Source organism: Carassius carassius, chromosome 35 (assembly GCF_963082965.1).
Source record: "Carassius carassius chromosome 35, fCarCar2.1, whole genome shotgun sequence".
NCBI lineage: Eukaryota > Metazoa > Chordata > Actinopteri > Cypriniformes > Cyprinidae > Carassius > Carassius carassius.
Genome location: NC_081789.1, coordinates 10,323,792 through 10,339,086, shown reverse-complemented (window position 1 = coordinate 10,339,086; position 15,295 = coordinate 10,323,792). Strand labels below are relative to the sequence as shown.

The window sequence follows — 15,295 nt, the reverse complement described above, 5'->3', positions numbered from 1 at the left end:
ATATAATAGAAAAAGAATAGAGCAAGCTAGTGTTAGAGGTCTTTTTTACCTTTGTTAATTGTATAATAAAAGAAAACCGATAGAATACAAAAAATTAGAAAGCTTAATATTATTATTTTTTTTTTTTTAAGAATAGTGAGTGTTAAAGTTAGAGGGTCAAATGAATTTGGAAGATATTTGTTTTAAGATGATTCTTGAAGATGGATAAGGATTGCGCACAGACAATCCAGTAAAGATTTACCCAAACGAAGATCTGAGACTACAGAATATCCTCAATGCAGAAAGCACTCTCTTTCACACACACACACACACACACACACACACACACACACACACACAGTATCAATTTTAGTAATGTGGTGGAGAACAAATAGTTTATCACATGTTTTAAACATTATATATTTATTAACCTACTTATTTATGTTTTTTATGTATTTTATATATATATATATATATATTTTATATATATATATATATATATATTTTATATATATACTACTTATATAATATATGAAAATACAGATGTTTAGATTATAATTCAGGTTTATTTTTTTATTATTTTTTACAAAATATAGATTTTAAAATGTCTCAATACAACTAGCCTATAGTGATTGCAGAAAAAAGTTAACCATGCATTCATAAATTTGTAATAGGCAATTATTTATAATTTTACTGAAATATTTTAATGAAAGTAAAAAAATACACTGTACACCTTTCTGAAAATTTAAATATAATATCTAAATATTATTTTGTATGCACTATTAGAATTTACACTTTAATTGTAATACTCGGTCTCTACATGAAGAGTGAGTCAGTGGTCCACTGCGTGAGGAAAGTGAGTCGCCAGCTGAGGAAAGTGAGGTGAGTGTGTATACTGATGCACCGCCGGTCTATCATTGGTAAACTCAGTGGCTACTGGCAATTGTATGGTGAATTCCAGCGACAAGTCGGTAACCTTATTTTAGAACCGGACCGCACGCCATCCTAGACGGGACCGCCTTGTGGCCAGAAATCTGTGCATCCTCTGTTTGCGTATCCTGTGTGCTTTTGTCATTGGCGGAGCAGTCGGTCAGTCCCACCTTTCCAGTAAATACAACTTGTGATTGGACTGTACGTCAGCAGACAGCAAAGCATTGGCCGAGAGCAGAAGGCCCTCCCTCCAGGCTTTTTTTTTTTAGTTGCGAGGTTGCGAAGCTTCATTTTCGCTCAGTCTGAGTTTCAGAGCTTCAGAGCAGAGCTGTGTGACAACGCTGCCACAAATCATGTGAGTCGCAAGCTCGCAACTGTGTGGGCGTATCTCCGCAAAGTGGGTGTTGTAAACTCAGCTCTGAAAAAATTGTCTGCAATAGGAGTGCAAATGTAATGTAATGTAATAAGTTTCGCCCTTTCGAACCTCAGTTTTCAGAGTTTCAAAACTTTTTTTCACCTATTGGCACATCGGTTTCAGATCACTATTTACAAGGTTTCAAATCTTGAAAACAAACTATACACTGGGAGAACAGTGACAAATTCGAAACTCTGAAAAAATTATTGCACAACACCATTAGAAAGAGTGTTGCACTTCTGAAGAAGGAAAACTCACAAACAAAATTATGTTTTTTTACCACTTTGCAAGCCTGCAAAACTCTGTTTTCAGAGTTTCAAAACTTTTTTTCACACATTCGCACACCAGTTTTCAGATCACCATTTACAAGGTTTCAAACCTGGAAAACAATCTAATACACTGGGAGAACACTGACAAATTTGAAACTCAGAACAATTCTTTGTGCAACATCGTAAAAAATATGTTGCAGTTCTGAAGAAGGAAATCTCAAAAACAACAATGTTTGCGGAGATATTTTTATTTTTTTACATTTTGCAAGCTTGCAAATCTTATTTTTCGATCTTGCAAAACTTTTTTTGTAAGATTTTGAGTTTTCGAACACTTAGTTTCAACCTTTCAGAACTGTATTTTCAGTTTTGAATCATTTCAGCATTTAAATCCCATATAATAGGGCATTTCCGCCATGGCACACTGTAATTCAGTCGCGTGTTAAAATCATTCGTGAAACTACCGCCAGGTGGTGCAAAGAGACGGATTGTGAAATGAATGTAATTGTAAAATGAGATAAAAGAAGGAAGTAAAACAACAATAACATTATGATATAACATTGTAACATGTAAAAAAAAAAAACATTAAAAAATGTACAATTTGTTAATTTCAAAATGTAGGATAGTCTTAGGCTACAGTCTACTAAAAAAAATTAAAAGAAGACCTTTACACAAAGGATCATATGCATGCTATTTTTGTTAAACAGTAAATAAATATAAATATATGTGTGTATATATATATTTTCATTTCATTTTCATTTTGGTTCATTCTTGGTTGAAAAATAAATCTTCAGGTTCCATATGCAGAGCGAAATGGGAACGGTCCAGCATTTTTTTAGCAATAATTAGTATTTAACTCTGTTATTATTCTTGATTTTTTCAAAACTATCAACACTTTGCATTTTTGAATTATTCCTTATGTGTGACCAAAAATTAAGTATTATTTGTTTCAGCTGTATGATCGTGCTGGTGCCTCGCGCACATATTCACTGGAAACAGCAGTTGTTCACCAGAAATTCAGCGTTAGCACGTTGACATATTGTTATTTATGATTTTTTTCCATCTATACTAGATGTATAATAGTTAAGCTTCAAATGGGCAACATCACGAATTTGGAATTCTATTATTATTATTTTTTGTTTTTTTTTATTACTAAGCCTATATTATTATATACTGCAATTATATTTATCCATTAGAATTATATATTTTTAATTCTTGTTTTGTTCTGATAAATTTGTTACATTTAAAGGATTTGTTGTAAAGTGAAGGGAAATAAAAATATACTGTTGGTACATTATAACATTATTAGGCCAGCCGTTATTATTTCTAAATGTAATATAATGCAACTTATACCTGACTTATATTTTTTCCTCTCACAAACACTTTTTAGCGTCCAGCAAATGAAAATAGGCGATTAATCCGTTAAAATTTGTTAATCTGGGTTAACAGTAATTATAATTATTTTATACTTCAGAACAGAGCCTGGGCCTAATCTAGGCTATCCAGGGTTTTTTTTTTTTTCATTGCATCTGAAAATGATATCTTCATCACATTCACTTCAAGCGCTCTGGCGCAGATCCACCTCCCGCGATGCTCAGCTGTGGACGATTTAAAAATGTTTGATATAAAGGTTGCTGTCCCATTTTATACAGGAATTGTTCATTTAAAAAAATGAAAGAATTATAAAGAATTATATTGTTAGTTCTAATTATATTGTTAACACAAGTTCATTTAGGCTATTTAACATGCACTGTGACATTTTACCATTTTTTACTTATAAACTCCTTGAGAATTTAAAGTTAGTTTAATAGTATTTAAATTCAAGTTAAAAAGAAAAAAGGTTTTAATTGCTTAAATTATTTTATTAATTAATAATATGTTATCATGTTTATTTTTGTAGAAAATACGTGTTTATTCTTTAAGAAAATAAGGGGAAAAATATAGGTTCTAAATAAATGCGACTTATAGTCCAGTGCGACTTATATATGTTTTTTTTCCTCATCATGAAGTATTTTTGGACTGATGCGACTTATACTCAGGTACGACTTATAGTCCGAAAAATACGGTATTTGTTTTGCTTTACCTATTTATGTAGGCTACAATTATTCAAAAAAATAAAATAAAAAATAATAAAATAATGTCATTAAAAAATACCATTGGCCTGAGTAATTTTGAACCCCTATAGAATTGTGACTTTAAACACACAGTTCTTCACAGCCAAAAAAACAGACCGAATTCAGTTCAGCTGGAGGGGGTTGGGCTTTTGGGGGTAGTTATGCATGACTTGTGGGGGTCGAGATAAAGGTGTGAATTGCTCTTTCAAATGGACAGTGTTTTATGAGGCTTTCACTTGCTGAACTGGTTTATAAAGGACTGTTGTTTTGGTTATAGACTAAAACATGGTCTGCCCCCACATAAGATTTTTATAGTTATAGTCGTTCGTTTGTTATATTTAACTAATCAGAGGTTTAAATTAAATTTACATAATTAAATCTTAATATATTCCGCGCTCAAGCACATGCATTAAGTTTGCAACAAAGCACACGCAGAAGTAGCCTAATAATTGTGAAAAATTAGACATTTTAATTATTTATTAATAAACAAATGTTTTCTTGTCGGCTGCAGGATGAAATTCACAGTGCTGGCTCTCTCCGACGAGAGAAATGCAACATTCACAGATTACACAATCCGTTTTTGTTTAAAAAACATTTCAAGCTTTCTGTAGATATATTTTTAATGTATGTGAGACACCACGATATTATGTTAATAAAAAAAAATTAAGTGATGAGACGGCGCCTCCCTGTCATTAATGCACATTAATAATTTTTGCACAAACACTTGAATATGAGCGTCGTGGTTTTCACTTGCTCCAAGAGCGCTCCATCACGAGTACAATTCATGCCAACAGCCCATAATATAACTGCATATTCAGCAAGAATAAATGTTAAACATATTTAGCTATAGCTTGATCAGAAGGTTACAATGACTGCAAGAGTCGAGCGGGATGTTAAGAGTTTGCCTGTTTCTTTTACTGATTATTTTCGGGTTAAAGCATGATTTAAACAGATTCACACTCAATCGCTTTCGCAATAATGCATTCAAACAAATGTAATCTTACAGTGCTACTACATACATTATCAGCATGCTATCTGATTTTGAAATCTTGAAAAAGTTAATCGATCTGTTTAGATAAAATAACTGACAAAAATGTAGTTATTTTCATCACAAACAAATTTTCAAAGCAGCAATTAAAGATTTAATGCTTACAATGTTATTAGTTTGGCATGTGATATAGGGAAAAAAGTTTACACAAAATAGCTTAAGCTACTTTGAAACTCTCCTGATATTTTTTTATTATTATTATTATTTTATATGCTACGTTACGAACATAACATTTCAAACATACTGAAATACACGGAGTGAAGGCGGAGCGTGTTTCTGGTATCAGTGCACGCGGAAGGGAAGTTGTTGCTGCTCGCAGACTCTGCTGCCAGTGAGAGAGATGTTTCACCTGACGAAATGAAGATGACCACGGGAACACAAGCACAGCACATCCGCCAAAAATCAACCTGCAGCAATGCTCGTTGTTCGACTCGCCAAGCTTTACTTTTGTAGGTCGCATGGCAGTAAATAATTTGATAATATGACCATGCAGTCAATACAGATATTTAATAAACACATTAAAACAAGCAGGGCTGTAAAATAAAACAATAAAAAATGCACGCCAGGTCTACACCGGACACAAGTGGAGCGATCCAACAAAAGACAACAGAACCCAGTGATGGATACACTGGACACGATCCCCATCAGTGAACTGATGCTTGTTCTGTTTGTGATGAAATGTACTGATACTGCGTTCAGATGATTTGACACTATAGTGTGATGTCATCAAGTTTAGGCACACTTTTCGCTGTGGGGCACAGATGACAACTCTCGCGTCCGGTGTAGACACAGACAGTGACTGCTCTATTTACAAATAAGTTCTATAAGAAAAAAAATAAAAAAAAATAAACCAGCAGCACAACGAGATGGAAATATAAACTAGAAAATATATTAAACGTCCATGACACTGACTCACTGCTGAGCTGCCAGTTTTAATCTGAACAGTTCTTAAAGCTGAGTGGATGGTTAGATGCATGATGGGCTAGTATTAAATAAATAAATTAAATAAAAATAAAGGTCTTTCCAGCATTAAGGTAATAACATAACTGTTTTTTTAATCATCTTGTTAAAGTTATAAATTTGACTGCTAAATGAATGATAAAGAACTATTTAAAACTTGTTTTGTAAAATTTCTTTGTTATTTGAATATTGATTAAAAAAATCGGTTTAAATCATAAATCAGATTTTTTTTCTAAAATAAAAAAAAATCTGGGATTTTTTTTTTAGGCAATATGTGTTACATTTATGAACTTTCTGTTCCCTTATTTTGTCACCTTCCTCCTTGTTTTGGTTAATTGATTATTCCCCACCTGTCTCCAGTTCCTTCATTACCTTCTGTGTGTTCAAATACCCGTTCTGTTCAGTTCCTCCTGGTCCGTGATTAAATGTGACTTGTATGTGAATGTGAATGTCAATGCTGTTATTTGTTATATTCTATCTTCAGTAAACTCATCATTTCATCCCGATCCTCCTCTAGCACTTTGTCTTTCGTTTAGCACTATACCTCATTTGTAACAGAATCACGGACCATACAGTATAGTTTATTTAGCTCGCTCTCCAACTTCTTCTACATCAGCCTGAGCGAGCGGAGTAAGGCACGCCTACCAGCGAACGGTCCCCGAGAGGATTTCGCCGCTTTTGTGGAGTGGGTGCTGGAGAAAAATGGATCTTCATTTACCATCAGCACCGCCGAAGAGGATATCTCCAGCCCCACTCCCGACCCAGAGACCAGCCAGCCACCATCACGCCGCACGGAGCCAGAGCCCACCGCAGCCGCAGAGCTCGAGCCAATGCAGGACCTCGAGAGCAGACTGACCAGGTGTGTGAGCCGGCAACACCGTGAGTCCCTGAGTCCCACCCAGATCAGGAGGTTTCCTCCATGATCGAGGGCATGGAGGAAAGCCCTTCCCACACATCCGCGACTGAGGGTGAGCTGTATTCGGTCTCGGGAAATATGGAGCAACTTATGGATCTCATGGACTGGTCTATGGAGGTAATTTCTGAATCCCGTTTTTCCGCTGGTTCCGTCCAGCCCTGATCCCCCTGTATACCCACTCAGTCTCCCACTCCTACCTCCTCCAGTCAGTTCCTCTGCTCCATTTCCGCTGGTTCCGCCCAGCTCTGAATTTTTTGTTTCTCCGCTGGTTCCGGCCAGCCCTGAGTTTTCTGTTTCTCCGCTGGTTCCGCCCAGCCCTGAATTTTCTGTTTCTCCACTGGTTCCGCCCAGCCCTGAATTTTCTGTTCCTCCGCTGGTTCCGCCCAGCCCTGAGTTTTCTGTTCCTCCGCTGGTTCCGCCTAGCCCTGAATTTTCTGTTCCTCCGCTGGTTCCGCCCAGCCCTGAGTTTTCTGTTTCTCCGCTGGTTCCACCCAGCTCTGAATTTCCTGTGTCTCCTGTGTTCCCTCCCAGCCTCCCTCTCCCACCTCCTCCTAGACCTGCCAGTCCCTCTGCTCCACTTCCGCTGGTTCCGTCCAGCCCTGATCCTCCTGTTTCCTCCCATCCTTCCTCTCTCTCCTCCTCCTATAGACCAGCCAGTTCCTCGACGTCATCTCTGCTGGTGCCAGTCAGTCCCGCAGCTCACCCTCAGTCCGCGCCATCTGGGCGCGATGGTTCGCCACTGGACTGCCAGTCTCCAGCTCCGCCTTGGCGTGTTAAGGCCCTGTCTCCGCCTCCAGCCTCCGAGCCCTGGACTCCTCCTCGGTCCTTCGACCCAGCGGCTCCGCCTTGGCTCTTAGCTCCCTCGTCTCCACCGTGGCCTGGCATCCCACCTGCTCCACCGGGCTCCCTCGTCCCTCCGGCTCCAGATTGGTCAGTCGTCGACCATCCGCCGCCTCGGGACTCCATTCCTCTGGTTTCACCTCGTCACTCCATCCCTCCGGCTCTGTCAGGCTCCTCCTTCCCTCTGGTTCCACCGTCATCCTCAGTCACTCCGGCTCCACAGCGGAACTCCAGGACCCAGCCTCCGCCTTGGTCGCCAGAGCCTTCTGCTCCACCTAGGCCCTCCGGATCCTTGACGTCACCCTGGCTCTGCGGCTGTGCTGCTCCATCTTGGGCTCCTCACCCACCGGTGCAGTCTCCGCCTGTCGGCCCCGTGGTGTCGTCTGCCCATTCTCCACCATGGCTCCTCCCGCCGTCGACTCCACCATGGATCTCCATCCTGGCTGGTCTCTGGAGGACCATCTGGCTCCTCCTGCTCCGGGCTCCTCCCTGGCTCCTCCCTCCATCCACTCCGCCCTGGTCTCTACCTCCATGCTCCCTCTTCACCTGTTCCTTGCCTGCTCCTCGCCCGCTTCCAGAACCCCCACCCTCCCTCAGCTGGTATTCCTCTTGCAGTGCGAGGACGCAGCTTTCCGGGAGGGGGCAAACTGTTACATTTATGAACTTTCTGTTCCCTTATTTTGTCACCTTCCTCCTTGTTTTGGTTAACTGATTATTCCCCACCTGTCTCCAGTTCCCTCATTACCTTCTGTGTGTTCAAATACCCGTTCTGTGTCAGTTTCTCCTGGTCCGTGATTAAATGTGACTTGTATGTGAATGTGAATGTCAATGCTGTTATTTGTTATATTCTATCGTCAGTAAACTCATCATTTCATCCCGATCCTCCTCTAGCACTTTGTCTTTCGTTTAGCACTATACCTCATTTGTAACAATATGCTATTGCCCTACTTTAAAAGCAAGTAAAGAAGGTTCCCTTTAAAATCAAGTTGTCAAATACTAAAGCTCTTTTTTACATCGTGTGAATTTTGTTGATTATAATGAGAGAACTTGAGTTTAATCATGAGGACGTTTTATTAATCCATCCATTCTTTAGAGTTTCAAAGATTTAATTGTGCAGGTTTAATTTTATTCGTTTCTTGTTTTAGGCAAATTAGGCCTAAATAATGGGAACGAAATTATACAGTGCTTCAAGTTTAAACATGCAACAATTTCTTAATCAGTTTACAGACAAATGTCTTTTTCCCAATAAGTTATGTCAAAATAAAGGACAGGTAACGAATAACAAAAATGCATGTTGTTTTATTAAAGGAAAAAATATATTAATATTTAAAATATAAATTAAAATATAGGCATAATATCTGAAATATTGACATTTTGCATATTAATCCATGTAGCCTACCCCCCCTAAAATAGGCTACCACTTTTAATGCTTTGATGCAAAGTAAACCACAATTTCTTTTGAATAATATAATGCATAATTAATATAATATTAATAATACTGCACACCTTTTAAATGTGTCAAATCTAAAATATGGTTTAAATCCATGTAGCTTAGAAAATATAAGCACAGACTCAGGCACAGGCTTGACATTTATCCTGCTTCAATTCGTTCTAAGAAATGCACATAACTTCATAAATGCCAAACTTTCATCTATGAATATTAAATATATTAAATATTGAAACTATAGTGTTTTTCTTTCATTTTCCGTGACTGAAACAGTCAAATGTAACATATCAGCGAGGCAAAACTGACGTCTATTTGCGAAAATGTGCTTTGATGCGCTTGTTTGATAACTTGTGGTTAAAGCGCCACACGGCGGTCAAAAGCTGCAAATGCACTATACACACGCCGCGGCGGTAAAAAGGGCCTTTTGAATGACTACTTACTGTATATACTCACCTAAAGGATTATTAGGAACACCTGTTCAATTTCTCATTAATGTAATTATCTAATCAACCAATCACATGGCAGTTGCTTCAATGCATGTAGGGGTGTGGTTCTGTTCAAGACAATCTCCTGAAATCCAAACTGAATGTCAGAATGGGAAAGAAAGGTGATTTCAGCAATTTTGAGCGTGACATGGTTATTGGTGCCAGACGAGCCGGTCTGAGTATTTCACAATCTGCTCATTTACTTGGATTTTCACGCACAACCATTTCTAGGGTAGGGCTGGGTATTGTTCAAAATCTTTCGATTTGGTGCCAATTTCGATACCTCAGTTTCGATACCGGTTCCTAACAATACTTTTTTCGATACTATATGTTTTAAAATCCATTTCAACATCAACACAAATACATTAAATACAAAACGTTTATTTTTCACCTTAATTAAAACAAATTCTGGTAACACTTCACACTCAGGATAACATTATTAATACAACTGGTTGTGCTTTTTGGATAGGGGTGACAGGCACTCAGGATTGGTATCAATCCTAACTTGGCCAAAATTAACAAAAAAAGAGAAATCTTTTTTTTTCCACAACATGAACATATTATAAATAAATAAATAAACAAATGATATTGTGTACAGGCTAATATTGACACTTAATACCATAAGACACTTAATATCACGTCAGTTTGTGCTTTCAGAATCGCCGAATCTGCTGCCGTCGTTCCAGCACATCTGCAGCGGAGACCTTAACCAGGAAGTTAATAACACGATAACCAGTTAAACTGTAATACCGGCTTTGGTTGCAATACTCTTATCGCATATGTTGCACTTTGCTGACTCGGCATCCACTTTTATAAAGTGTAGCCACACTTTATACCTCTTTGGCATTGTAAAACGGAAACGTTTTGAGAAAAAACAACTACACTTGTAATGTGTGACTGCGAGTATCTTCAGAAATCCTCCCCGTAACGTCACGTGGTGGTGGACAGCCAATCGAGGCGAATTTAGGTCCTAACATGCGCGTATGCTACAAGCTCACACAGACACAGCCGCTTGGCAAAATAAATTGTAAAAAATAAAAAAAACGGTGTTTTGGAATGGAAATTTGGCACCAAAAGATAAATAATTTTTTGATACTCATAGTATCAAAGTTTTTCATTCGATACCATAAAGGCCTCGAAGTTCGGTACCCAGCCCTATTCTAGGGTTTACAAAGAATAGTGTGAAAAAGGAAAAACATCCAGTATGCGGCAGTCCTGTGGGCGAAAATGCCTTGTTGATGTCAGAGGAGAATGGGCCGACTGATTCAAGCTGATAGAAGAAAAACTTTGACTGAAATAACCACTTGTTACAGGCGAGGTATGCAGCAAAGCATTTGTGAAGTCACAACACGCACAACTTTGAGGCGTATGGGCTACAACAGCAGTTTGGACAATTGAAGACTGGAAAAATGTTGCCTGGTCTGATGAGTCTCGATTTCTGTTGAGACATTCCGATGGTAGAGTCAGAATTTGGCGTAAACAGAATGAAAACATGGATCCATCATGCCTTATTACCACTGTGCAGGCTGGTGGTGGTGGTGTAATGGTGTGGGGGATGTTTTCTTGGCACACATTAGGCCCCTTAGTGCCAATTGGGCATCGTTTAAATGCCACGGGCTACCTGAGCATTGTTTCTGACCATGTCCATCCCTTTATGACCACCATGTCACTTCCAGCAGGAAAATGCACCATGTCACAAAGCTCGAATCATTTCAAACTGGTTTCTTGAACATGAAAATGAGTTCACTGTACTAAAATGGCCCCAACAGTCACCAGATCTCAACCCAATAGAGCATCTTTTAGAATTAGTATGGTGTTCCTAATAATCCTTTAGGTGAGTGTAGACTATATATAATTTACTTTTTTTTTTTTTAAATAAGCATTATTTAGTTATTTAGCATGTTATAGTTATTTTGCATGCTATGCTCCTTTTTATTTGTATTAGTAGATGTTTTGTTTCTTGCATTAAATTTGCAATGAAACAGAAACATCATCAAAATATATTAATTATTGGGCCAAAAAACAGTACACAGAATCTTGTAGATTACAATTTGCAACTAGACAGATGCGCTGCTACTTTCTCTACAGTCAAAAATCTGGGTGTTATATTAGACAGCAAGTTGTCTTTTGAAAATCATATTTCCCATGTTACAAAAACTGCATTCTTCCATATAAGAAACATTGCCAAGCTACGAAGCTTTACAACTTTACAGATAATTTACCTTCACATACAGCTACATTACACACTGCATTAAAGGCAATATTGGAAATGGCATAACAGGGGCACTTCAAAGCATTTGACTTTTCATTGTTCATGTAAACATACTTTAAACCTTTAACTCTTAATCATTTAACCTCTTCCATCTTCTCACCTGTTTTCAAGCTCAGAAATGTCTGTTTGCAATCTTAGGTAGAATTTCTCTGCCTGGGAAAAGAGTTGTCGCAGGAGCAGCACATTAGTGTGAGCTGTGTTTATGAGTTCCATCTCCACTTCTCCACGCACCAGCACCTGCAGCCCGTCCAGCATGTCAGAAACCTCATCCACTGTATATGTCTCCTCCATGAGCCTTTAATATGGATGTAGAGAGGGAATGAAAAATAAGAAAAGGAACATTTGAAAACAGTAGCTAAAAGAGAGTTACTGCTAATACCAGGGGCTAAAGCAAAAAAAAAAATCCTGAGCCTGGACTTTTTTCCAGGGGCGAGGTGGGGCCCATGAATATATGGTTGACCTAAGAATGAAAGCTACATCATACACTTGGAAAATGATGTGCTATATCGACACTAGTGGTGTGTCAAAACAGACAGAGGAGACCAAAATACAGATACTTGGTTCACTAGGACAAGACAATATTTTAATACTATTTTCAAGAAATTTTCCAGAACAAAATATTTGTCTTTTAATTACAAAAGTAAAACAATGGAGTTGTGTTTTAAAATATTTTAACTAATCTAGTGCTGTAACTAATGATTATTTTGGCAATCAAGTAATCTACTGATTATTTTGACAACTGAGTAATCTGATATTTTTAGTAACACAAATAGACCCAAGTAAAAACCAGGCTTTAGTATGACTATTTATATATGTATATAAACTAACGATGAGGCATTAATAATTGACTCAAATAAAATATCAAAACCAAGTGATTACATGGTTTTATTGAACAACATTGTTAAAATACATAATGTAATATGCCTATACATAATATGTACATAACCAACTTAAGTACATTATGTATTATAACAATTACCTGCAGAGGGCGCCAACGGCCTGGTGACATTTCACTTTACAGCGTTATTAAACAATGTTTAAATCCATAAAATTTTAATATTTGGCCACATGCAAACTCAGAAACTTTTATTTTCAAATCATGATGTACAATTAACGTCATATTTAGAAACAAGCTAACGTATTCTCCTGTGTTGGCAAAGGTTTATAAATGATTTACGTTACAAATCTAGGCAGATAATGCACACTGTTTTCCCAGATGAACGTTAAGCAATTCAAATTCACAGCATATACGGAGGAAGAGTTTAGCCCCTTTCACACATACAGTATTTACTGGTGGTAAGTTACCATTAAGAGATCATTTGTGAACAGGACCTTTTCAAAAATCCCGGTAAATTTGTTCTGGCGATCATATCATTCTTATGCAGATGACATGATTACTCTGAGCTGTTAACAAAGCTCTGCTGCTCTTTTATTAGTTTTTTTATATAAATATGCGTTAGATGGACATCTTTTACCATTGGGCCTTGCAGCTTTTTTAACGTGTCACGCTTCTCCATTCATCAGGGCTGCGACTCTGCAATTGGATACTATTATGTGCATCTAATAATTATAATAGCAAAACATTCTGATTGGCTAGTAATGTTAGTTTGGTTGAGAGTGAAAGTTGTGCTACTATCATACCAATTGTTGGCAAAATCAACAAGTTTTTTTTAAATGTAGGATAATTTTTTTGTGCAGCCTTACTGGAGATCCAACACGGTGTCTGAGAACTTTAAGCCAGGTAATACATAAGTGGCATAGGCTGCAGTCCCTCACCTACTGTCTTTCAGGTCTTGGAAGCAGGAGTCGATTGTCTTTAGTCTCAGAGCCCGATTAGAGCGGGCAAAGCGCATGTAGTTTATCACCTCATTCTGATGATGCTCATTGAACCCAAAATCAGCCTGTAGATAAAGGCAAAGAATATTACTTTTAATGACAATCTAGGTTTTAAAAACAAATTTTGTAGCAAAAAAAAATATACTACAGATAAACAGCACCTCCTTCTGGCTACATGACACTTTAATACCAATCTACTGTACTGAGAACTGTAAGAATTCCATTGTTAAGTTCACACTACAACTTTGAAGCTGACTTTCATGTCTGGTTTAAAAATGTTAAAGTTACATGTATACAGTTAAATAACCTTATATCAAACACTCAAAGGGCAAGATGATGTGATATGAATTATGTAAATTTTCCAATTCATGCAGTAACTAAGTACAGAAAATAGAATATAGTTTTTTATATATTATTATAAGTTTCTATATGGTGTATCTTACTAATTTAGTGTTTAATTAAAATGAAAAAAGGGAAGTGATTACCGTTTGATCTGCAAAAAAATAATGATGATGATTTTATTGAATCGACAAATACAAATACAATAAACAGATTATCCAAAAATTGTAATATACAAAAAAACAATGATGATGATGATAATAATAATAGAATATCAAGTAAAAAAAAACTGAATAAATAGATAAGTAATGGTACTGATGGTCTAATAACCTTACAATCAGACATCTTATAAGGTTAGCTAGTATTCCCTTAACCCCCCCCCCCCAAATTGCTTATTTTAGAGATCATATCAGTTTATTGCTCAGAAATAACATGTAATTTGAATAAACTGGTAAAATAAAGTCACATACATGTTTTATTCTCTAATTTTCCTCCAGCTAATGTTAGCTGGCTAAGCTACTTACCATTACAGCAGAGCGATGCAGAGGAGTTTTAACGTGGCAAGAAGAAAAATAAACGTCACGAGAATTAAATATAAAGCGTTAACATATGGTTCGAATATCAAAAGGCGGTGTCATGAAAATAAACTGGAAATGATGTGAAGGACTGGAAGATTTTAAATGAACGTTAGCGAGAAGAGCCCTGCTGTGCTTCTGGGTTGCGCTTAGAAACAAGACAGCGTCACTCCGTGACTAACGACACTAGAGAAAGATTCGCTCATAGGACGGCAGGGGACGTGTTTTTTCTTCTTCTTCGTCTTCTCATAATCTGCGTCCCAAATGACGCACACACCCTGACGTGGGCAAACCGGAAGTAGGGGAAATTATTTTCCGGTGAAACCTCAAGGGCATAGACATATAAATAACTAGACCATAAACATATAATAACTAGATGCCTCATTGGCCGCTCGACCGCACGTCAACGTCGCCGCCATATTGGAGCGGGCAACTCTCATAACTCTCACATCAGGACAAGAAAACATGCCTGACTCATCTGCAGCTTGGGCATCTACAAACCGTCACACGATAATAAAATAGATCTCGGGGTGTTATCTTTCATAGGTAAGACTCAACCGTTATTTCTCGATGTTTTTCGGTCATTTTTAACTTTATGTTGACAACTTAATTAACCACTAGTGTCAGACTATTAATAGCGATATCGCTAACGTAGTTAGCAGTAAAAGCTGAGACTTTATAAAAAATCTTATAAAAGAATTTATAAAAAGTTTAAATGAATTCTTATTTACGTTTATATCATAAACTAAATGATTTTATGAGCACAATATGTACAGTGAGCAATTTGACTTTCTAGATTGGTGATGGAGCTAAAGCATCACTACCGTTAACGTTACTTATTTACAAATATTAAGTGGTAACACTTTAGAATCA

General features: G+C 37.4%; 1 protein-coding gene across 3 annotated transcripts in view; it reads right to left on the bottom strand.

Annotated features, from left to right (window-relative positions):
* Positions 1-14,721, bottom strand: part of lztfl1 (leucine zipper transcription factor-like 1) — a 115,744-nt gene extending 101,023 nt beyond the window's left edge. The window contains exons 1-3 of one of the 3 annotated variants that reach the window (XR_009425589.1): positions 14,372-14,721; positions 13,449-13,573; positions 11,773-11,967 (exon numbers count right to left, since the gene is read on the bottom strand). Coding sequence is in view for 2 of the 3 variants with exons in the window: in XM_059524392.1 (XP_059380375.1) it covers positions 11,773-11,967; positions 13,449-13,573; positions 14,372-14,374 (323 nt within the window). In the remaining variant the exon portion in view is untranslated. The remainder of the gene's footprint in view (positions 1-11,772; positions 11,968-13,448; positions 13,574-14,371) is intronic. The other 2 variants (XM_059524392.1, XM_059524391.1) reach the window with 2 other exon arrangements.
* Between the last annotated feature and the right edge of the window lie 574 nt (positions 14,722-15,295).